At 36.5% G+C, this 24,612-nt stretch overlaps 1 protein-coding gene across 4 annotated transcripts in view; it reads right to left on the bottom strand.

Moving 5' to 3' along the window:
- LYST (lysosomal trafficking regulator) overlaps nt 1-24,612 on the bottom strand; it is an 88,617-nt gene that overhangs the window by 11,349 nt on the left and 52,656 nt on the right. For all 4 annotated transcript variants that reach the window (XM_026793826.2, XM_074537502.1, XM_014267439.3 and 1 more), the window contains exons 21-45: nt 24,024-24,222; nt 22,694-22,825; nt 19,968-20,607; nt 19,346-19,523; nt 18,336-18,505; nt 16,735-16,965; nt 15,668-15,834; nt 15,043-15,195; nt 13,664-13,855; nt 12,989-13,167; nt 11,801-12,007; nt 10,352-10,528; nt 9,835-9,911; nt 8,733-8,921; nt 7,857-8,002; nt 7,672-7,768; nt 6,940-7,001; nt 6,536-6,591; nt 5,370-5,522; nt 4,787-5,031; nt 4,005-4,071; nt 2,975-3,131; nt 2,440-2,580; nt 1,812-2,029; nt 263-493 (exon numbers count right to left, since the gene is read on the bottom strand). In XM_026793826.2, coding sequence (XP_026649627.2) covers nt 263-493; nt 1,812-2,029; nt 2,440-2,580; nt 2,975-3,131; nt 4,005-4,071; nt 4,787-5,031; nt 5,370-5,522; nt 6,536-6,591; nt 6,940-7,001; nt 7,672-7,768; nt 7,857-8,002; nt 8,733-8,921; nt 9,835-9,911; nt 10,352-10,528; nt 11,801-12,007; nt 12,989-13,167; nt 13,664-13,855; nt 15,043-15,195; nt 15,668-15,834; nt 16,735-16,965; nt 18,336-18,505; nt 19,346-19,523; nt 19,968-20,607; nt 22,694-22,825; nt 24,024-24,222 — 4,464 coding nt within the window. The remainder of the gene's footprint in view (nt 1-262; nt 494-1,811; nt 2,030-2,439; nt 2,581-2,974; nt 3,132-4,004; nt 4,072-4,786; nt 5,032-5,369; nt 5,523-6,535; nt 6,592-6,939; nt 7,002-7,671; nt 7,769-7,856; nt 8,003-8,732; nt 8,922-9,834; nt 9,912-10,351; nt 10,529-11,800; nt 12,008-12,988; nt 13,168-13,663; nt 13,856-15,042; nt 15,196-15,667; nt 15,835-16,734; nt 16,966-18,335; nt 18,506-19,345; nt 19,524-19,967; nt 20,608-22,693; nt 22,826-24,023; nt 24,223-24,612) is intronic.

Below are 24,612 nucleotides of genomic sequence, written 5' to 3' on the forward strand. Positions count from 1 at the left end.
GGAAACTATGCAACTGGTTAACTGAAATGCTTTCCAACACCTATTTCCCAAAACCAAAACAAACTCAGATCTTAGTTTACACAAAATATCACCAAAGCATGAAAGTAATTTTCACCATCACTTCCTAATTTTATGTATTTTCTTTACAGTATAATAAAACAAGTAGCACTTTTAGGAAGAAAATTCTAAACAAAGGGTACAGGTACAACAATTACAGCACATGGACATTAATTAAACCATCTTGCAATTGAAAATTACATACTGGGTAAATGATTTCTTTAGTGTGTTCTCTGGTTTCTCTGAAAGCAAACTGCACTAGCAATCCCATGGCAGCAGGAAGCTCTCCTTCCATGATAAGCCTGGATCCAGGTCTACTGACATGTGCTGTGTGAAACAGCTGGCGGGGCGTTTGTCCATATGTTTTTATCATTGTTTCAAGGGCTCTTCTCTGAACAGGATCTTCAACAGCAGAAACATCCATCCCAAAATACGTCTATAGGCAAAAAAAAAAGGAGAGGGGCAAGAATAAGCTCATTGGGTTTGTCTTTGGGAAAGATTTTGCAACACATTCACACAAATTCAGAGGCAGACTCTTCAGCTGTTTGCTTAAGGTGTGGACGAGAAGAGATCCCACAATGACTGTGCTGACTTAAGAGCCACTGAGAGCATAACCTTGTCACCTCCTCTTTACTGGAATAAACTACCACTTTAAGGATACTCATGTGAGCTGCTCCTAAATATGCCATGACTAATTTCTGTTGAAGGTTTTTTTTTTGAGACCTTTACCAATCTGTGCAAAACTGGAAGGGTTGCTGATGATAAACAAAAGAATTAGAAAGAGCTGGAGAAGTTTATTTTCTTTACCATTTTTTAATGAGCATATTAAAGCTCTCTTTTGGGGTAGGGAAGGAGAAAGAAACCTCATACTTCAAGAGAGTGCAAATTATTTCCTTCTATTTGTCTTTTTCCAGCCTCTCCAACTGTGCATCACACACTTCTTCTCAACCACACCAAAGGCCTTGACTTTTCACTTTAAAAAATAGTGAATGTACAAACTTAATATTTGAAGCTCATGGTACTAAGTCAATACTGAAACTCAAAAAGAGTAAAAGAAAGTGAAGTATTTGGATGGCTACTTGACAAAGGCATCATTGCCACACACTACCATTTTATTAGCTTTTCCAGTCACAGAACAAACACTAAAACCAGGAAACATTTGAATGCATTTACAACCAGAACTACCTGCTGAGCAAACCTTGTGATAGAGTAAGGATTGAAGCTAAAGAATGCAATTCAAGATATCCATGTTGCAATTATGCAGTAAAACTCTGCAAGTCCTAACATTAAATGAAGACTTATTTGAAATTAAATTTACTGTAGAGAAAAGTGCTCATTAGTGGGACAGAACACAGGACGTGTATGAAGGCAAACACCATGAGCTCAGGACACACACAACTATTTCAATCCTATCAAAACCTGCCTAAATAAAAAGCTTTTGAATTAGGCAGAAGCAGATACACACAGTTACAACAATCAGTACTGCAAGCCACTGCAAACAACTATCCACAAGGTCTAAGCCCCACACCTAGCTCAAGGCAAGAAAGAGGAACAAAAATTCACCAAGTGTCACAACACCCACTGGGATCTTACAGTTCAACACTGCAATTGTTAAAGCCTTTTCTTATTCTTCAACACCCCATGAGCAAGGGATCTTGTTTCATGCTTGATGTTGTCCAAGCAAGTCAAACCAAACTTTGCCCCATTGAGTTACTAAGGACAATGAACAAACATGCTGCTTAACAAATACTTACTGCAGGATGAAAGACATTAATAGCCTGAACAGAGGCCTTGCCTTTTTGCTTATAACCAAACACCAAGTCAATCCAGTGACAGATTGTCTGGGAAACATGATCAGACTCCAAGGCCTGACGATGAATCAAGATGAACAGACGAGGATCGTTCCGGGCCCAGGGTGGAAGATTGACATGGTTAACTCTGTCACCATTTTGACGCACTCCAAAATCAAAGCCTAGAAACAGAGGAGTGAATATAGTGAATATTCCAACATTTTAGTTCACAGTAACTTCAGAAAGGTCTGTAGGGTTCTGCAGACCTCAATGATTAAGCATGGTGATTAACAATCAACAAAGCAGCATCATTAACAAGTCCCTCCAAAACATATTCAGCTGTACATATGCATTTGAATGGAAAAACGAGAAAACAGCAAACTCATTTGCCCTGCTGACAAAATTAGGGAAAAACTCAGCTAAACTCCTACATAACAGCTTTTTTAGCATACCCCACAAATTTGTGCCAGATTTCTCCCGTACATCTACTACTTAGCATATTCAGGCAAGGCATATAAATGTTCTCAGTTTCAACCCATTAGCTCAATCATACAACTCTTTTGGGTATAGTTCTGTTGTCCTTTTAGAATACCTTCTCTGTTAACTAGAAAGTCGGGAAGGTAGAAAAACTCTGGTATAAGCTCCTTTACGTCAGTCATTGATTCATACGAAGAGAGGCGCCAGGTTGTATTGGTAGAGTGAAAAGTTCTGTCTGGTATGTCAAAACTTTGATCTGTAAAGAAATCCAAACTCAATTGTTACATTGATGATGGACAGTAACAGTTGCACATCTGCAACTTCATGTTGTTAACTGCTCTCTAGTCAGCTGAGAACATTTAGAATTCTCTGATCTCAATTGCTATGTGTTACACATCGACTGCAAGTCAAATAGAGGTCAGCTTTTTATACAACAGAAACTAAGGAATAAACATCAGATGACCAGATTTATGGTGTAGCTTGATAATTTCAATAATAGATCTACTGTTAAAGCATACCACATTAAATTTTACCAGGCTCAGCTATCTGGAACTGGAAAACCTATGCTAAATAGGGTAACATATAGCATTTCCAAGTTATTGGAACAAGGCCCAGATGTAAAAGGCAAGTAAAAGCAAATGCAACTTTACCTTGATAAGCCAAAAACATTTTAGTGAAAGGTGGCAGCCTAACCAGGAAATGAAGTACAGTTCCACTGTTAGAATAATGAGATCCATAGTGATATGGTTGTACAGGGGGCATTGGATCATCCTCTCGTGCTCCTTTACGGTACTCTTCTTCTAAATACTAGAAACACAGGAGAGAATTAAAAAAAAAAAAAATCAGAAACCTTCTCCTTATATGCATTCCAACAACAAAAATAAATGCTTGCCTAAATTGTTTAGGAATAAACACTCCAACTTTTCAGAAACACACATTCAAAAGCAGTCTGGAATCAAACACACTTAAGTGTCCTAAGACACACAATCACTTTTACAATCCAGTTAGGTATTGAAGTCTTCAGCCAATTTAAATGACCTACTTTCCATTATTTATTACTTTTCCTTTTCCCCACTCCCCTGTCTTGTTTTCTAACACAGTATTTGCAAATAATATAGTAGACCATGGTGACACAGACAAGTTTGAAAGTCCAGATGCAGATGCTTTAATTCCCCAGTATGTTGCTATTTCCTACAGCCTTTAAAACATTTTAAGGAGAAAAAAAATTAAAAAGCACCTACCATTTTCATAGTAGGGCATGTTAAAATAAAGTGCTTGAGTGAAAACAGCCTTTCTGTTATCACAAACAGAACAAACAGCTACAAATTCCAGCACAGTAATGTCAACTAAACAGCAGTAAATTATCTTCCTGATCTTTAGGGATCTTTAAATGTATACAAGTTCCCACATAAGGTGGTATCCATTTAAACTCCTCAGCAGTATCACATGGATGGGCTAAATTGATCTCATGCTTCAGGAAAAAATGCAAGTTCCAAGCATGTTAGAAAACAATTCCTAGGAAATGTTTCCTGGAAAATACACTGTAAGTAAGAGCTCTGTAGCCATGAAATATGGTATTTGTGGTTTATTCTTCCCCCAAAAATATATGTTATAAAAACTAAAGCCATGGTGTCATTTCTACATGGGACAAAGGCAAGAAGAGAAAGTTATCTAAATTACCTTGTACGTATCCACATAACGATCCTCTTTTTCTTTAGACTGCACAGCTATTGGTTTGACCAGGTTCCTGCAACAAAAGCAGTAGTGATATGTTGTAACTTTATTACAATATATTACAATATTACAATATTGATTCACATCATTAAGAATAACACCTTTAATATAATGAAAAGGCCAAGAAAAACATAACACTTTTCAAGAAAGTTCAGAAAATAAAAAAACAACTTTTGGTTAGTGCTAAAGGTAAACTCAGATCCACAGCACAGTAACAGGCAAGAAAATGCCAAGCACATCAGTCAAATCAGAGGCATCCTATGAAGGCAAAGACTTAGAGCACACAAATGTTAAATTAGAATAACAGAAATTTATTAGGGTGGGACAATTCACTCAAGTCCAGTCAGATGAAGATTGTGATTTTGTGACTGGCCAAGTAATTCACAATATTATTTCCTTTTCTATTTAATTTTTGCTAATTGGTCTGGAAGTCTCTCATCATAGGAATTTAAACAGACAGCTTCTACTTAATTCTGTGAATTATACATAGCCTATTAAGACAGTGTAAGTCCAATACACTGCATTTGAATCTACACACCTGTTTTATTTAAATGTCCCAGGCAAACCAGCCACTTACTGTAAAAATCCAAGTTATTAGAAATGAGGCTTGTCCCTAAACAGTTCCATTTGTGGGTGTGTGGGCAGTTTAGTACAATGAAGTTAAAAAGCTATATAAGGATCATCAGTTCAAGTATTTGAAAAGAAGAGTTTCAAGCATTTCATATTACCTATATACCGAGGGATCATTTAGGTCCAGCGTTTCATTGGTGTAGTCAGAAAGTATAAAAGGAAATACTGGATATTGCATGAGATCATTGAAGGAACGACCTGCATGTTTGTTTAAATGAGTCAGATATTCAAAGTTAGTAATCTGTCCTGTGCACCACAGGTGGGTCAAAGCAGTAATGTTTCCATATTCCAAAAGGTTAGGCAAATTGTTAGTCAAGATGTTGTGGTACACATCATCACGGACCTAGAAGAAAACACCATAGATTTAATCATACAATTTAGAATTTTAAAACTACCAAGAGTAAGTTTCTCTCATTTTGTATATTTTCAGATATCTGCTGTAATCAAATAATGCCTAGTATCACCAAGATTCTTTAATGTCTTAATATAATCAGGGATGTGTCTTACAACATGCCTATGATCATCCAGAAGCCTAGCTGAGCCAAGTTCTTTCAAAGGTATTAAGCAGAATTTAATTAGTCCATGCAACAGGTCTCCTTAAAAACCTAATGCATGAATATAAATGCTATAAAGACACAGCAAAATACTTTGGTGTATTACTCTGCATTGGTGCCACAGTACCTTTGTATTATCGAAAGCCAGGAGTAAAGTTCTGCCATTTGTTAAAAAGATTTCCACAGCATTGTCTCTTAACTGCCACCAGCGCTTATGAACTTCCTTGATTTCCTCATAGGTCCAAGAAAATGATGCTGGTTCAGTTTCTCCATGAAAACTCTGTAAAATTTGCAATTTAGAAATTAATTTTAAAAAGTGGATTTTCCAAACAAGAAACCCTTCAATGCAGCCAGCTTATAACAACACATCATATCATAAGGCAAACTTTAATTTTAGTGCAATGCTTTAATAAGTTGTTGTGATTTTCTTTAGCTGCTTTCCCCATCATCTACTCTCCTCAACAAAGTAGGTAGAACAGGACACATGCTCCTGAGCTGCTCCAGTTCCCTACCCAGAACTAGCAAGCACTGCCGCATTTTCAATGGCTCTTAAGCTAAAAATATTGGAAAGCCAATCAGAGCAAGCAAAGCTTTGCTGTGAATCCCAGCTCTGACAGTCCTGTGAAGGACAAAGCAGCTGGTAGCATCCTAAACCACAGGAACTGTCTGTTCAGTAGATGCAAGGAAGAGGTCCATAAAAGCAGTTTAAAGCTTTAGTCATATCTTAATTACTTTTACATGTTTGTTGGGTATATAAACAATTTACACATTAGTCTTTGTGTATCAGAAGGATTAGCTCAGTTCCCACTTCTTCATGAAACAATCCTCTTGTATAGGAAAAGGGAGGAGCTAGAACATCACATATAATGTAAAATTCAAGAATGAGATGCAGTGGAGCACAGCACAATTCATAGACCTGTGACTTTCTGCACTTCAGTGTCCCAGCTTCCACTAAGGCAAGTTCTCAGGCACAGATCAGAGCAAACTCTGTGCAGTTTGCTGATGAACAAAGATCAAAGCAATGCACTGCAAGGTGCAGAAGTCTCTCACATCACCTGTTCCTCATTCCCTCCCAGCCCCAGGCCCACATCTTTCCTGTTTTCTTCTATCACCACCAATTCCATAGCCAGAATTGGTCAACAGAAGCAACACAAACCAAACTAATCCGTTTGGCTAGCTTTCTCCAGAGATCTCTAACTCTAGTACTACTGCCACTGAAATTGCTGAAGAAGAAAGCTACTCATGGCCATAATTTGGAAAAATTAAAGCTAGACAATATATTCTAACACTTACCGAATTTTCAATTGTGTCTGAAGCATTGTCTTCAACAAAATACATGCCACATTTTCCTACAGCAAGAAATAGTTATGAAAAGGTACATGATAACAGTAGTAATGAGTTAAGACTCCTAAGAATAGCACCTGGGGCGAGATAGTACTTGACAGAAATACAATTTATGATTCCACATCTTTTAGCAAGTGGTCTGCAGATCTTAAAACTTACTGGCAGTTCAAACAGCACTCATGAAAACATCAGAGAAAGGAAAATTGATCAATAAAGTAGGTAATCCACAAAGTCAGGAAACATATCAATTACTTATTAAAATTAGCCAGGTTTATATATACAGCAGACTCTTACTGCATTTATACAGTAAATACACCAAAAATGTATTTATAAAGAATGACAATTCTACTTACCTAGCAACAGTTCACCAGCAGTCTCTCTAGAAGGTGCTACACTTACACATCTTCGATTAACCCTGAAATATTTCAAAGTGGAAATGCTTATGGATTATGGAAATGCCTATTCTTATGGATTTATGTACCTTTTAGCAGACCTAAAACCAACCTAAACCAAACAGCCTCCAAGGTTCAAGGTTTCTCCAAGCTGTAGCTGAAGAAAAACTGTCCAAGAACATGACTAATGGTTCATATCCCAAAGAGGGAAAGAAATAGAACCTCAGCTTTCTAGACTTGCTTATGAGTGTATTTCTACTTATTTCTTTGCATGTTCTCTGCAGTTATTTTATGCTGTATTAGTGCCTGTAACAGGTGGCAAATTGATACAACTGCAGAGCTGAGTAACGCAGTGATAAAAACAGAGAGGATGGAAAGCCAATTTGCTTTTGAACTCTGATGGAAAGACCTACCAGATCTTAGATACCTAGGACAGACAGAGCTACTAAGCAAAAATAAGAGATCTCATCAGGTTATCCCACAGGTCCTATCCACAGCACACCAGATGGTATTTGGTAGCTGTAGTCTTTTGCTTTTGAGTAAAGCAAAATGCCTAGTATTTTTGACACTGGTCTCATTTCCCACTTGATTTTTATAAAAAACGTTTTTAAGACAAAAAAATGTTTTTTAGATAGCTGTTTCATTTGACTGGGAAAAGACAGGAAAGAGAAGCCTGTGTTATCCAAAACAAACCTTATATGTTCACTTGCAGCTTTGTCCTTTACAGTAGAGGAGTGAGAAGAATGTGTTTTGTCTTCAAATAAGTAAGACAATGGAGTTTTTATCACACCTATAAAGACATCACAAATAATAGGGCAGTAACAGTCATTACAAATCAGACATTAGGCTACATTAAACACTGACATTTTTTTAATTACCTTCCTGTTTTTGCCTGTCTGGGAGAAGGTATTTGTTTGGAATAGTTAGGTAGCACCTCTGCAAGCGGCGCCTCTCTCTGTTGGGGCCCTCTGTTGGATCCAGTTGCCAAGAAGTTGGGTAATAGACTGGGTCATACCAGAGTGCTCTGACAAAAAAAAAAAAATAATTAGGAGTTTGGCAGCAGAGGGAGTATATGTGCTTGTAAATTTTGTTCTTTAACAAGCAGGAAGACAGAAATTGCACAGAAGTACACTGGGCAATCATTTCTGAAAAAGTATTAAAAGACTGAATTCTCTAGTTTATTTTCATGAGCTATTTCACTGAATGACTTTTCACAAGCTGCTACTGTAAGACTGTTCTTGAAATTACTCACTCTAACAAAAACAGCAATACAATGCATCCAATACTAATTTGAAAACTCTGCTGCTGCAAACATGAGATAATACTAGTTCTGCAGTGGTGAAGATACCCTAGTTTGGTTTCTTATCAACACTAACATCCTTTGTTCTACACTATTTAATAAACAGAGTATCCAGATGCTAATGTGAGTAACATTACACCAAAAATGTGGTTTTACTCCATCTATGTTGTGCAAGATATGAAAATTTTAGGGCACACTTCATTGTATTAGGCACAGCAAAATATATATACTGAAAAAAAACTGTCTAAATGGGATAGAAATGTTACTTGGCTACTGACCCTAAAAGATAGGGTAAAAAAATAGTCAAGTCCTTCACAAGTCTAACTATCAGATGGTTAGCAAAAGTAATTCTAATTTTAGTATAATCTCCATTTCATATGCCTCTGGTTAGAATGAGAAGCACATGTCAGGCATCAAGTCTCTCTCACTTTTTCCCCGAGATGAGAAAACTCACCGATCATGCGTAAGCTGCTGAACAAGTTCCTGCCAATGTCTGCTGGCACTCAGCTCTGCCTTATACATCCCCCTGATGTGCTGGATTACTTTCTTCCTTTCCATTCCTTGTGACAGTGACACAGCTTGTGTGATGTCTCCAGCTATTTTAGAAATGTCTTTAGACTTTGTATCTAGACGCTGAAAGAGACTGAGGAGAAGAGTTGTGTTTTAAAATGCAAAATAAACACACTGAAAAGGGAAAGACCAAAATCCCTCATAAAATACAATCAGTTTGGCAGTAGATATGTCGAGTTCTTGTTACAGCAGATGCAGAATACCTTAGCCTACATAATGAGATTCATGAATACCTTCTGCTTCTTAGCCATCAAAAAATCTATTACTTTTGGCCAAAGACAAGCCAGTCAGAAGATCAATGGCTATGTGTTAACATGCTTGACTAATTAATGTATACTCATTACAATAAAAATCTGGGGTAAGGACATTAGTTTACCACTGATTAAATCTCCTAAATCATTCAACATAACAAAGTCTTAATACTTGTATGCATGAACTTGACTAAGCTGACCTTTACAGCTACTGCACTTGCCTACTTTCAAGCACATTGTGTGTATGTCTCAAATCTGATTTCATGGCAAAGCCTGAAATTTAAATAAATGGAAAACTCAATCTAACACAATGTACTAAAATTTACAATTATGTCAAGGAGCAGTAGTCTACATAGCTCACAAAAATATTCAAATTGTATACTGAGTAAAGTATTTCATTTGTTGAAAATCAGGATTAGTTGCAGGGACATTTAATTGCACAGACCACAGCAAGAGGAGAGCTGATTGGACAGATGTAATAGTCATAAAATTAAGGGTGAAATGGCAAATGTGCAGAAAACTAAATCAATATTGAAGTTCACACAAGGACATTTATTATACAACCTACCAAAATGCATATGCCTTTAATATAACAGCACACTTAAAAGCCTGAGAGCTAGTGATGCTGTTAATTTGAAATAAACCTCATCTATAATCACACAGGCAACTTTGCAATGGGAAGTGCTGAACAGGGAACATTTCTTAAAGTTCCTGCAGCCCCTCTAAGGTACTCACTTCTGTCGATTATTAGCCATGGTTTTCTCCCAGGCAGCTTTGTTCACACCTTCTTCCATCTCATATTTCTTCTGATCCTAAATGAAGTTTAACACATTATTTTCTTTTCTCAGATGGACAAAATAAGGAAGGCGAGGCTAAAGGGTATGCCAGTTTTAAAAAGGAAGAGTGACAAAACTGTTCAACTGATACCTTCACAGCATTTAAAGCCAGCAAGGCTTCATTTTAGTTACTGCCATTTTATTATATTTATATATAACACTTCTCTTCACAAGAAATCAAAAATTATTTTCTTGAAAATTGTAATTTTCCTCTGGATTAAATATGTTTAACCAAGAAGCTTGTGAGCTTGCTGTGAAGAGTTGAGAGTATGTGACAGAAATATTGAGAACTCAAAATTCCAAAAGCATAAGCCATCCACCAAAGAACACCACAATCTGCAGTTAAACTCTGATCCTATATAAGACAACTGTCTCAAATATACCCAGTTTTTAAAGCAAAGTTTTTATTCACAAACCTCTTTCAAAGCTTTTATTAACTCTGGTTTTGGTCGTGGGCTCAGGGGAATGCATTTATAGCCACAACTTTTCAGTGTATTCATTAAGTCTCCTGCTGCTCTTTGTTGTTCTTTGGTCATTCCATCTCTGTGATTGTGCATTAATTCATACAAATAGAGCACTAATTTAGGCCCATGCTAGAAGATGAAAAGAAGGAAAGAGGAAATTGTATTGTCATGCTCATTTCCACAACACTGAGCAACATTTTCCCCTCCACTTTTATTCCCTTTTCTAGTCAGACTGTGCAGATTTCTTCTAATTATTCACTAATTTAAAGAAAAAGACAACTTTAGCCATTAAAGATAAACTTTTATAAAACTAGAAAAACATGCTGAATTTTATCCTCCCATGGTAAAATTTGCCCCAGCATCTTGTGACTTTCCAAATGGCTTGCAAGAAAAATGTTTATTTCCACAGCACTCAGCTCCTGCAGCCTTATACTCCAGGAAATACATGCCAGAGACTTCTAATTTTGCATGCCAAGAACAGTACACCTCATTTGATTAATCAAATTAGAAATGACAGATAATGAAGTTAAGCAGACGTAAGTCATAAATACACTCAACACGACGCTCCCCACAGAAGCCACTACTAGTGCATCAGCTCTTTTCTACCTGATAAAACTTATTTATTTGAATAACGTATATGTGATCAGAAATATGTGAGTGCCATAAACTAATCCAATAAATACCTTCCCTCCTTAGTATACAGTGACTCAAACTGAGGCATGTCTTTTATTTCATTCTTGCAGTTCCTGAAGATCTCCAACTGCAACATTCCTTCCTGAATTCTTCTTGTGACTCAAAGAAATGATGGCTTTCAAGCTTGCACTAACATAGCACCATTACAAGCTTTCCTCCGAGAAACTCAGAAAAGCAGGGAGAGCCTATTCAGCTTTCTAACTTAAGAATGTAGAATACATAATCCCACTTGAAGATCTAATAAAGGCCAAGTAAGAAAGAGAGCACCAAAGTGCTTTGGTTGAGGATTGACTGCTCCTTAAAATCTAGTTGAAATCAATTCTTACAAGCTTCAGGAAGTCCGCAGTTAAGAGTTTCAAAGCAAGGATAATTCCTTCCTTAATTTGCTTTTTTAGGGCACGTTAGTTCCTAACTTCCTCAGTAAAATCCTTCATGTTAAAACTAGTATCACCTTTTGTCTCTGCACAGCACAGGGGATATGTTTGATGCAGAACAGCACCAACATACCCAGACCTAATTTTATCTATCCTCAGGATAGTACAGCAATTGCAGGGGTACACCAGGTGTTTTGTATGGCAATTGTCAGTCACTAAACATTGCACAAGTAGCAGTGAACAACTTGCCACATACAGTTCTAAATAATCAAAAAATCTAGACAAAAATTGAATATAGGTTTTAGAAACTTCTCTCAAAGACTCCTGAACTTACTTGCAAAGTTGGGCTGAGACAGTCACGCAAAATCTCTTGCTGGTTTACTTCGTGTGCCATCTCCAAAGCCTGCTTCCTCTCCTGCAGAGGACTCACAGGAGACAAGCTATGCACAAGAAGCCTCCCAAGCTGCGTACGGAATGTGTCCTTACATAACAAGAGGATTCTGTTCCACTGCTGTTTTGGAGTGCTCATTCTGCTGGTGCCCTAAGTAAGGGAGACAACTTTTTAATATTACAGGATTAGGACTTTCTTCTATCAATTTTTTCAGATTATTATGATCAAAATGCAAGACAAAATTTTATCTACCAGAAGAAGTGTTTTGGTTTACTAGAGTGATTATTATTATGGGTTAAAAAGCATTCTAGTAAAACAATCCAGAAAGTGAAAATTGTGATGTAGAGAATTTAAAAACCAGAGGGTTTCTTTATTACTCATTTTAATTAACAGCTCTTTTACATTAATCACCAGTTTTCTGAATGGATTACCTCAAAAGATTAGAAAACAAGTATTAGAAGGAGGTGTGTTTACACAAGAAAAAGCTTGCCATCTTTGAAAAGTACTACAAATATGACACAATGGAAAGATAATACACCTATCAAATGTAATTTTTCTGAGCTAGAAAGAAAATTAGGTAGAACTACTTTCATCAAGATGACCTAAGGAAGAGTAATAATACACTTTGTATTATCCAAGCAAAAACTGATTGCCTTGGAAATGCTGACAAGCTAACACCTGTATGTTAGAAGATTTTCACCACTTTATTAAGAATTGAAAAAAGAGAAAGCTCTCCTTCCCAATTCTAAAAGATACTATAAACTTATTGCTCAAAAAAATCTCCACCACCTGTGGATGCACAGAAGATCTGCTTTTATAGGCTTCATCAAACCTAAATGTTGAAGTTTAAGAGACCAAGCAAATTTTCATAGTACAAGAAAGTCTATTTAAGTTCTGTGTTCTTGCTCAAGAATAATTTTGACAAATGTAAAGGCAAAAATCACAAAAGATCAATTTTTTATTTTATAACTGCAAAGTAACTGGGAAGCCACAGTTTTTAATGCCACAGTTGGATGGACAAAGGCAGTAGGAAAAGCGTTTATGAACAGAATACACCATGAATGAAAGTTCCTAATAAAGGAACCTTATGAATAAAATATGCTTTAACATGGACAGCATCTAATTACTTACAATGGATACTTTGATTCCTTCCACCAACATTTTGACCATTTCTTTAAGAAAAGGATTTATTCTGCTAGTCAGTTCTTGCTGGCTTTCCTCTTCGGGAACTTCCAGCTGGGATGCGGAAGCTCTGCTTTGACTTGTATTTTCTGTTATACCCAGTACATCAAGGCACTCTTCGGTAGAGGCTTAAAATTTAAGAGGTACGTATTGATCAGTACCATCCCAAGCAAGACAATCCTACAAACCTTTAGTTGCCCTTATATCAAATACTGCCTTTTCTGGTATATATTTACCATACTTTCACTCTCTCTTGCTTTTGCAGAATTTGCACTAGCTCTCAAAGTCATCAAGTCTTGCTAACCAATGTAGCCATTTCATAGAAAAATTGCATTTTAAGAGAGCAGATGCTCCCTTTGGCAGTTAAATCTTCATGTAATAATTCAGGCAGCTAACACATGAATGGACTAATGTAGAAATAAAACAGCTTGTTCAGTTCATTCAGATAAAAACATTATCCAGATTGCCAGTTACATAATAGTGAGAGACAAATCATAGAGAATAACGCTTTATGGATAAATCCACTAAATTCCTGTCAATAGAACAACTTTCTAACTCTTCAGCATTTCAAAAGCAAGAATTAATTTTTCATCAAATCAGAAAACAAACAAAAAGAAATCCTACCTAAATAAATGAGCCTGTTAACAGCCAAAACAGTCAGCCTCTGTAACCTTTGTGCAAACTCAGACTCAGTGGCTTGGACAGGATTTTCTTGGCTCATTCTCCGCTGCATCATCATGTTGAATTCCTCACTTGCTAGTGAGCGCATTTTCACCAGCAGAGCATCAGACTGAGCAAGTGAAAACTTCCTGGAACCTTAAAGGAGAGAAGCATGAATAGAATTCTACTAAAATGCACGAAAACTCCATCACTCAGCAACTACTTTAATCCAAAGATTTCACATCATTTAATGAAACAAACATTTGAGATGTATCAGTATCAAAGGGAACATAAGCGTCACTGGGTGTTTGTTCTTCTTATTTTTAGTTTTTAAGGATTTTTGAGAATAAATATATAAATTTCAAATAATAAGTAATACCATGAAATGAGTTAATCTCAAGATAAAGTTTTACTGTAGGACTTCCATATTTTTTTGCTAAACATTCAAACCCACTACTTTTATTCCTGTTTTTATTGCATAAATAGAATGAAGGATTAAAAATTAGTGATAGAACAAAATCTTGCATATTGCAGAGTGGGTTCATCAGCACAAATGATGAACCAGACGTATCAGCAAACACATTTTGTACCATACCTATTGGCACTAATAGAAACACAGTATCTAACTCACAAGAATATTCTTCAGAATTTTCTTGAAGTGAACTGGGAGGCCTTGACCGTACTTCCTTCTTTTGGAAACAACTATTTTTATTTACCTTTAGTGCTTTACTAAGTTCACTAGTATAAAAACCATTTTCACTCTACTGAACATATATATAAAATATTTCACTAGGTTGATGGAGAGGTCTCAAAAGCTGACCATTAAGAGAAACATTCCCATAGTAAACAGGAAAAATTAAGTGTTTGTCAGGTTATTAAACTGTATCTTTTGTGAAGTCTTTAATGCATTTGTAAGAGACATACAAAATCAACTTACATCCAACTCCAAAACTTTTATAGAAGGACTGATTAGCTATCAAATACAGGGAAAGTATTACTGTGAAAGCCAGAACTCAACACAGGGTTTAAAAACACAACCTCAGTGGCACTTCCACGTATACATTTGGAGTGGCAGGTATTTATTTCAGGACGGTCTCTAATGAAAAGTTGTGCAACAAAGCAACCCCCCCATTATGGCTGTGTTAGTTACAAGCACTGCCTTGACTTTGGCATTAACTTACTGCGAGGTTGGCTATTACAGGCATTACAAATTACTTTAAAAACATCTTTACTAAGCAACTTGTGAATTTAAGAGAATCCCCAAAGGTGGTAATACCATGGAATCGCCAAGCAATACATACAGGAAGGAGCAAGCACAAGAATGGCACACCTCTGCTACTCACCCGCGATGCCTTTGCGCTTTTGAAACATTGAGCGATGTGGAGCCGAGGGTGCCGGCGCCGAACTGGCCTGCTCCTGAGCATCCTGGCTTGCTGTGGTCCTTATCAACTCAATGGCTGCTTGAAGAACTCTTAGCTGCAGAACAACTGCCATATCTAGAGAGAGAGGCATACAAAGTGTACATGACATCTTCAGGAATTTTTACCAGATATTTGTAATAAGTCAAACCACAACATGTGTCAAGAGCTACAAAACTCTAGATTCCACAGGAGTCACACAAAGTCACTTTGCTATGCCACAGATACAGACACTACAGAAATTAGTTGTCATAGAAAAGCCATTGAATTTGATCACTCTAAAACAAGCTAAATGAAACTGTACAGCATGTTTTCATTTAAATATCCTTAAGGAACTTTTGCAGTCACTATTTTTTCAGATTAGCAGTACACAATTCTTGACCACAAGGCAGGCTCCTAAGGGAAACAACTAATTTGAGAACCACTTAGAAGAGAAAGATTCATCACCAGAAAACTCCCCCTTCTCCCTCAGCAGGAATATTAAACGGAAAACTGGGGAAGGGATTTACTTTTCCAGTCCCATGACCCCAAAAATTAGCAGACAACTTACTTTGCATCCTTGCATTTTTACTATTTTGGAGATGACCCAGCAGCACAATGAGGTCTTCAATAACACGAAAATATTGAGAACCTGAGGAGCTGCAGGCATGAATTGCAACTGCTACCAGCAGCTGTTGTATATCGCATGCAAGTAACTTGTAGTCATTCAAGGGAATGCTGCAAACAAAGTTGTAGTTACCAGAAACATGACAATTCTAGTAGATTGTAACTCTTAACAAGACCCATTATTATTCCCCTTGCTACTTCTGCCAACTGTACCTAATATTTTGTTGTACTTCATATAAAAGTGTCACTGTTGAAGACTAGAACACTATAATTCAAGACATTTCTTTAGTGTTAACTAATGGCAGATTGAATGCCTGCAAATTTGTGAGACATTCTAATGTTGAGTGCAGCACAGTATTATTGGAAAAGCAATTATGTATTACTATCAGATTTTTAAGGTAAAGAACAAGTCTGAAATCCTATATTTCTCAAAAAAGTATCAGGACAATCTCATTTTGTAATCATGCTGAACAAAAACTATATTGAGGTAAAAAGGAAACCTTTGCATTTTTTCAGGATACCAACTAATGAAATAAAATAACAAAACCCTGTCTCTCCTTTGTTCCCTGTATAATATTTTTCAAAGTACATAATCTTTATCTCTAATAAAGTCATTGAAAAATCTCAAATATTAAATCATAGGCAGTACAAGAGAGACTTTTCTTCAGTTTTGATATTGGCCATAGAGACAGTAGAATGTACCATTTCCTGGGCCTTTATCTTACTATTCAGGTTTATTAAGAAAAGCATTGAAAGTGCAGACAGTGTGACAATCTCACATTTTAAAATGTCATTTCACTTGAATGTTTAAGGTATGGAAAGAACATTTTATATTCCACTATTTGAACTGACTAAACATTACCTTACAGGTATAAAGTTGAAAACCTCAAACCCAGTATTTTGTACACGCTCTCTAACAATTTCAAAAAGTAGAAAAAATGAATACAGTAATTTCTTGCTAGCCTTAAGGCTGTGCTTAGGACATTTGACAGCAACAGAAACAACACTCACTTTGTTTCCAGTCCGTTGAGAGCAGCCAGTGTATTACACAACACATAGAGCAAACCATTATCAAGCAGCAGGTCTGCAACTTTTGAGCAGGAATTTATGATTTGCAGGAGGAGACAGAAGCAGTTATGCAGCAGAACGTTATCATAGAGGGAATTCTCTATTAGACCCAGAACAGGAATGACACACCATTTTCGAAAGAGTCCAACATTCTTGACATCTTCCAGATCAAATCTGTTAACAGAAATATAGTAAATGGCATCCTAAAGAACACTCTGATAACAAAAACAGTACAGACAACTGGAATATCAGTTATGTATCACATGCTTGTATTTTGGCAAAGATGTCCATGGTAATTTCCTACATTTCATTGTAGTAACAATAGCTATCTACTAAAAAATCCAATAAGAGAAAAATAAACTTTTCATTTCAGCCCCAAAGAAATGACATGCCTAAAAAGTAAATCTGATGCTTTAGCTAACTACCAACTGTCGACAATACAGACTTCATGAAAATGGAGGAGTTTTTAATCAGTGTAGAAAGATGGTGCATTACCCTTCCGATGTCGATGTCACTATTATAACTACTGTAGACACTATCAAGAGAACAGATCCAGCTTGTCATCACTGTAACAATAACAAACTGACTGGCAGCAGGTTTGATATCCCATATCCATTACTGCTGAGGTTTAAGTTTGGCACCTGGCTTATAGTGATTGCAGAATTCAAAGCACTGCTTCAGACAGTGTTTTATTTATGCACTAAGAAACTACATTACTCTCATAAGGTTATCAGCCCTATAATATGACTATTATATAAAATCCTAAAAACCTGAGACATTAGACATTAGAATTATCTTTCCAGCCCCATAATAAATCCTGAAGAAGTAACAGTTCTCTGCCTTGGGACAAATTAAGCAGCCATGACTAGATATTGCAATTAAACAAAAATAGTTTTTGAGTGGTGAAGATCAGGTCAAGAGGCAAAAGTAATTTGGCTACAAAACCTGCAGAGGCAGCAATTAATGAGGAACTTTTTTCAAGATTTTTCCAATGAATATATTTACTCAGGTGATTTCTGTACAAGCATTAAGTAGTCATATTAATTCTAAAAAATATCATTTACTTATACAGCTGTCTGCTTAAAGGTAATCTCCTTTTCTGTCAATATAAGATGGCTCCTCAGTTCATGAAAATGGTATATCTCTGGGATTTTTCCCTAAAAGAGACAGCCATTTAAATTTGGAGCCAAGATAAGGAAGCAGCTGGGGCATCAAGATTTTTTCCTTAATTACCTATCAAAATCCAAGAGAAGTCTAGTGACAGAGAGAGTTAAACTGATTACACAACATTTGAGTTCAAGGTCTCTGAGGCACTCAGAGTCTGAGTGTTTACAAGATCCCTGCTGAGAGCCTCCCTCAGATGAAGTTGCTACAAACAGCTTAAGGGCCACACAATAGCCCTAAGGATTTTAATACATTTCAATGTTAAACAAGCAAAACCTACCAAAATAGTCTTCCATAGTTTTTTATGGTTGTTGACCAGCAAAGTGCACAGCTTGTAACTCACATATTGTTACAGGACATAAAAGCACAGCATTACTTACTCTTCATCCAAGCCAACAGAGCGGCCAAAAAGCATTTCCAAAAAGCATTCTACAACTTCCTGAGTGCCCTGATGAAGATACAGCTGGTTGGCTAGCAAAGAAAAGCCACGGTTCTTTAAGAATTTTTCCTTCTGCTCCCTCCTTGCTCTGTTGAAATATGCATCCAGCAACTAAAAATAAATGCATAATTATAGTGTAAGAATGAAACATTTAATATAAATGCCCTGAAAGTGAAATTATTGTCTGTCATTGAAATTTTTTAAAATTCAAGACTGCAAACATCAATTATACCATCAATTATATATTTTTGATCTGAACACACGTTTCATTAAGTTTGAGGCAGATGAAATCAAACACAACAGTTAGCAAATGCATACATAAATACTCAAACTTTTTATATTTGTTCAATCTTACAGTTCAGTGTGCGTGCAAATGCATGCATGACATTCATTCTCAATAAAGCCATACTGTCTTATTCTTTCTCAAATTAAAATAGAAATCTACTCAAAGTTTTTTATCTACATAATATAATCATACAGAAACACTGTCCTTAATACTACAAAAATCTGTGAAAACATTTTGAAGCCTCAAGTCCCTCTTCAGTCCACAAATGTGCAGGTGACTCCTCAGAATAACTCAAAGTCAACTCCCGTACAAGTCAAACCAAGGTGCAAGCACTTTTACACACTGCATCATGTTTTGTGTCACTGACTTTCTGCATTGTTGCTTCCATTTACAATGGTAATGCTATCAATAAGCTCTTAAGGCCTTTGGCTTACATTAGAGACTATATTTATCTATTCAAAGAGTCTGTGTTTATGTTGCTTTGTAATTTGCTTGGTTTTGTTTTTACTTTTTTTTTTAATCTGTAGGGTGAAAACTTATCTTAAAACTCAAATGTAGAAAACTGAAGAAAGGTCAACAAAAATATTAAAACCCCACCACATTTCCAACATGTTAACCATACTGGTTGACATCTTTTTAGGGGGAAACATTTGATATAGGCCTACTTTAATGACTCCTTGTTGTATGAGAGGAGATGGGTGGTTCACCAGAACTATAAGATAATCCGGTTGGATAAGTTTGTCCATCACATCTTCTAGCATGATATCGGGTAGGATTAGGAGAACTCCACGCAAGAGATCGTATAACCCACAGCAGATAAGCACAAGATAGTCTTCTGCACAGCTGAAAACAGAGGAATATGTTTCACTACAGCAGGAAAGGTTAAAAAATGTAAAATTAAAATTCTTGAGGGACAGAAAGAGAGTTCAGGTTAGAAATTTGGAAGACATCATTTCTCCAATACTCCTAGCCACCAATCTTCATTAACACTTATTTTTAGATGGCAGATAGTAAAAAGGATAATCTGACCAGAACTACTTTCTTTTGTTAGCAGTTCCCACTTTTACTGTACATAGCAAAAATCCTGATTTTAAAAATTTGTTACGTAAATACAGCAAAAACTGAAACAACAGAACATTCCATACACTAAAAGCTTAATAAATTTGTGTATGACAGTTATTGAAAACATTCCATTAGTTTTCAGACTTTGAATTTTTATGGAATACTAATCAAGAGCAAGAACTGTGAAATTAAAGCTCATGTTAACCTATTATTTTCTGTGCTTACCTGTCATCAGGGCTTTCAGATGGCTTTGGGGTATTCTCATTAGGTGAAGAAAAAGCGAGACTGTCCCAGTCTTCAGGAAGAACATTCTTGTCAGCAAAGCTTGGCCAGCGAGCAATGGCTGATGATGCTCCAAGAACAGAGAATGCCAACCCCAACCCTGCAAAGTGACCCTGTCCCTTCTGAAATGAAGGCAGGCCTTTCAGATTGTCCGGACGCCGCAGCGATGCCTCCGCTGCACCACCAGCAGCAGTTTCACCACATTTCAGGTATGTATCAGCTTCTTTACTCTCCAATGCGCTTTCAGATAACTCTGCTTCTTTTGCAATATCTTCAAATGTTTCAGCAGATGTTAGCTCTGAGTCACAAACTGTTTTTGCAGACTCACAGCTGCTAAGGAAGAGTTCTTCCTGTACTCTCTTCATAGTTTCAGAACTTTCTACAAAACCAATTCTACCCTGAAGATCAACGTAGTCACGCTCACCAAGGATCTGCAGGTCATCAACACTGCTTCCCATTCTTTCAGTCAGTCTTTTTCGATGAACTTGGGGTGAGGAAGTAGGTGATGCTGGTAAGCTTTTAGAAAGCCTTCTAGGTGCCTGAGAGCTTATCTTCTGCTGTACACTAGCCTTGGAAGTGCTCCCTAGAGAAATAAGGACATCTTAAGCATTCCTTTCACACTAAAACCCAGCTTTTCTAATAATGATACACTCTTCACCTATTTAAAATTGTTGTGACCCAAGTTAATTTTATGTGCAAAACTGATTCAATGCCTAACATAACTCAGATTTGGTTAATCAAAGTAGAGATATTAAATTATTACGCAGCCATATATTTAGCAAGTCACAAATGTGAAAGAAATAAAATGCAAAGTAATTTTTGCCAATATACAGGAGTTTTTACATTTAAGTTACAATCCTTTCACCTAACCCTCAGCAGGAACTGTTACAGAATCACAGAGAGTGGAGGGCACATCTGGAGGTGTCTACACCAGAATTCTTGCTCAAAGAATGGTCAAATAAAGCAGTTTGTTCTATCTGGAGCTTTGTGTAAGAGGTCAAATCTGCAGTGTTTCAGTGGACATCACATTTCTACTCAGCAACTCTTTTGCATCAAGGTTTTACATATACTTCAAATTTAGAACACATAACTACGTTTTAATTAACAGTGCTTGCTTTTAACTGCACATTTTGACATAAAACAGTCAAACTTTCAGAGCATATTACAAGTCTTTAACAAAATATAGTTTTGAGAGAGAAAGATGTCTGTATACAAGACTGGTAGAAGCAGTTACCTGTTAGACTAGGAAAATGAGATTTTTTCATTCACAAATATTTTTAAAACTGCATCAGTTACTATTAGGGCAATGACAATGCATTAGGAATGTATTTTTTATGATAAATCTATGAAATATATTAAAGAAATACATGAATATACATACACACATACATGTACCCACACAGCCAGACCAAGCTGGTCTTCAGCAACAAGGGAGATCTATACAGCTGTAGCAATCTTACAGTCAAGCTTTCACACACATCAGCGGGTAGTACAACAAAAAATTGCAAATCCACATGCAGGTAGCAGTTACCTAACACACATAAAATTCTGCTATTTTATAGAATCATACAGAGTTAAGTTGTTGGAATGCATTTTTAAAATCTTCTAGTCCCAGCTACTCCTGCGACTAGACCAGGTTGCTCAGAGCTTCATCCAACCTGGCCTTGAGCACTGCCAGGGCTGGGGCATCCACAGCCTCCCCAGGCAACTTGCTCCAGTGTCTTGCCACCTTCACAGTGAAAAATTTATTCCTACCATCTAACCTAAACTTCTCCTCTTAATTTGTACCCATTACTCCTTGTCCTATCACTATTATAATCCCTGATTAAATATAAGAGTATATAAATTAAACATTTATTTATATAAATTTGGAAATTCAAATTAAGAATCACAATCACGCAAACATTTTCACAAAAAATTATGTTGAGTATTCCTCTGGTACACATGAACAGTCTCTGTTCAAAACCAATGATTTGGTAATACTGACATAAAAAAAGTACTAAAAGTACTTATTTAGAAGAATGAGTTTTCATATGTTTTCCACATGGGGAAAAGGACTGACTCCATACACAGTTTAGTCCTGTGATATGTTCTTCATACCACTTTATCGAAAAGCTAAAAAAAATTTGAATAAAGTTGTTTCAATTGAAGTAGTTCTTGAAGACTCAATTTCCTTTTCCTACACAAAATAGCAAAAAGATATCAATTGTAAAAGGTATTACATTGTGATACCCAGAATACAGCCAGTCACACATGATCTGAAATATAAGGGTGGATGTTAGGGATTATGCACAAAGAAAGAAAAGTATCAGCTTAGTGCTCTCTGCCCAGATAAGATAGCTGCTTAAGGCTGACTACTTCAGCTGTTGCCTGGTCAGGGCACTCTCATACATCTCTAGGTCTGTTTAACAAATGAAATGCTTCTGCTTATCTGGTGCATTTCACTGCCTGAGCCATCAGCCTGGCAATTTGTTTCAACTTAAGAATGAAGAGCTATTTAGGTAGCATGTTCTGCTCCATCCTTCTTACTCTGCTGTTCAGGCATCAAGCTCCAAGGGACAGGAGGAGCTTTTTAAGAAATATCTGTGGGAAAGTAACACTTTTGGGCACTCTAGTCATTTACCAAAGGATTGTGTCTTAACATTCTTGTTTCTCCAGAACTGTTTTACCTTCCAGTGGTAAAGCTGTAAATCCAGTTGGAGATGTAATCACAAATGCAGAATTGTCTACTGACTTCCCACCACTGCTGGAATTTCTCAGGTACCTAAGTGATTCAACTTTCTCCTGGAAAATTTTGCCATCTAGAAAGAAAAGATAAGGGGAAAAGTTACATAAAAGCTTTTAATGTTTGCATTGCTGATAAATTAGACTCACAGCAGTGAGTGGTGGTTACATTTGGAGCTGATCACTGGTGGCTAATGAGAAGTTCTCAAGTCCAAAAAACTGAAAAAAAACACTTTTTGGTTTAGAGATTACTTCAAAATTTACTTTAGAACAATAAAAATATTATGATATACTAAAACAACTACATTTAAAGGCAGTCCTTGCAGTCATACAAGTAGTGACAACTGACTTTTTGTCATGTCAAAAACATGTGGCTGTTCTCAAACAGCCTAAAAAGGTTTCAGGTATCAAAACATGCATTCTCCCCTTACTCAGAATTCTACAATAGCTAATATTAGAGGACAGATACAGACAAACACAACTGTGCTGCCTTTGAAACTGATCACTAAAACTTGAGGTACACAGGTATTAGCAAAAGGAGAAAATATTTCAGACTTGGATGATGTTTTCCATGTTTACCGTAGTTATAGCTTAGGTTGTACAATGCTAATATAAAAGCACGAACTATACATTGTTTCACATTTTTAAAAAGACAAAGAAATATTTTTTAAAGCTCCCATCCATCATTTGGCCAACATGACCATCCAGTATAGATATATTAGAGCAGCTGTTGTTCCAGGTCTGCTCCCCTCAAGCCCCACAGGCACTGCCAGGAGCTTGTCTGCAATGAACTGATGGGGCTTGGCAATGATGCCTTGCAGCGCAAATCATCAGTTGCAAAAAATGCTCCATGTGTCCTTTATTTTTCCTGGAATGCAGTTACAGGAAGCAAGAAAGTATAAGTGGAGAAAGGACCAAACACAGATTTTGGAAGAAGTTCCATTTACAAGTAAGCTGGATGTTTTTTTCTAAATTTGCCCCCAAATGTCCACACAGGCAGCTAAACTTAAGCATATCATTTAGCAGCATCAAACTTTAAGAAAGTTAAAGGCATAACCACCAGAGAAATTATCTATGGCTACAGACAGAAGAAAGCTCTCCAAGTAAAGTCTAACTGTTACCTGTTTCAGAAAAGTAAAAGTAGTTACAGTATTACGTTCCAACAGTTCAATAATTTTTAATACATAGTCATTACAATACAGTGAAGTTTTTTTTTAAATATTAGTTTATTCCCAGATTTTTATCTTATTGTTTATCTAACTGTGGCATATTTACCTATGTGCAGGGAAAAGTAGAAGTTGGTAGGATTGTGACAAACATATGTATTAGTGGGAGGGTGAACTGCTAAGAGGAAATTGAAGACCAGTGTCAGCAATTCCAGGTCTGGGGGAGAACCAAGTACTTCTTCAATTATTTTCACAAATGACCTGCAAACCTCTCGAGGCAGGGATGCAAGGTGTCCCTCTTTATGCTCCTAGAAAGAAAGAGTAGTACAACTGTAAGCTACTTGCAATTTTAATTTTTTTTTAAATTGTCATGCTGTATAAGAACAGACAAGAAAAGAAGCTCAGCTAATAAAGACCTAATAAAGTTGTATTCTTTAATTGTGAGAGAAGCTACTGTACGTCCTGGATGTTATCGCAGTCCATCATGAACCAAATATTACATACGTTATGCAAGTTGATTTTTAGGAAAATGAGCATACTATACTGCCCTGCCATGACATGCTGGAACTTTAGAACATGAATCACTATTGAAAGTACTGTTTATTGTCATTGGATTACATATTTGCAGAGAAATTAATAGTTGCCAATAGCAGTAATTCAAATATATTAATACATTTCTGAGCAGGACCATACTGAGT

Source organism: Zonotrichia albicollis, chromosome 3 (genome assembly GCF_047830755.1).
Source record: "Zonotrichia albicollis isolate bZonAlb1 chromosome 3, bZonAlb1.hap1, whole genome shotgun sequence".
In the NCBI taxonomy this organism is placed as follows: domain Eukaryota; kingdom Metazoa; phylum Chordata; class Aves; order Passeriformes; family Passerellidae; genus Zonotrichia; species Zonotrichia albicollis.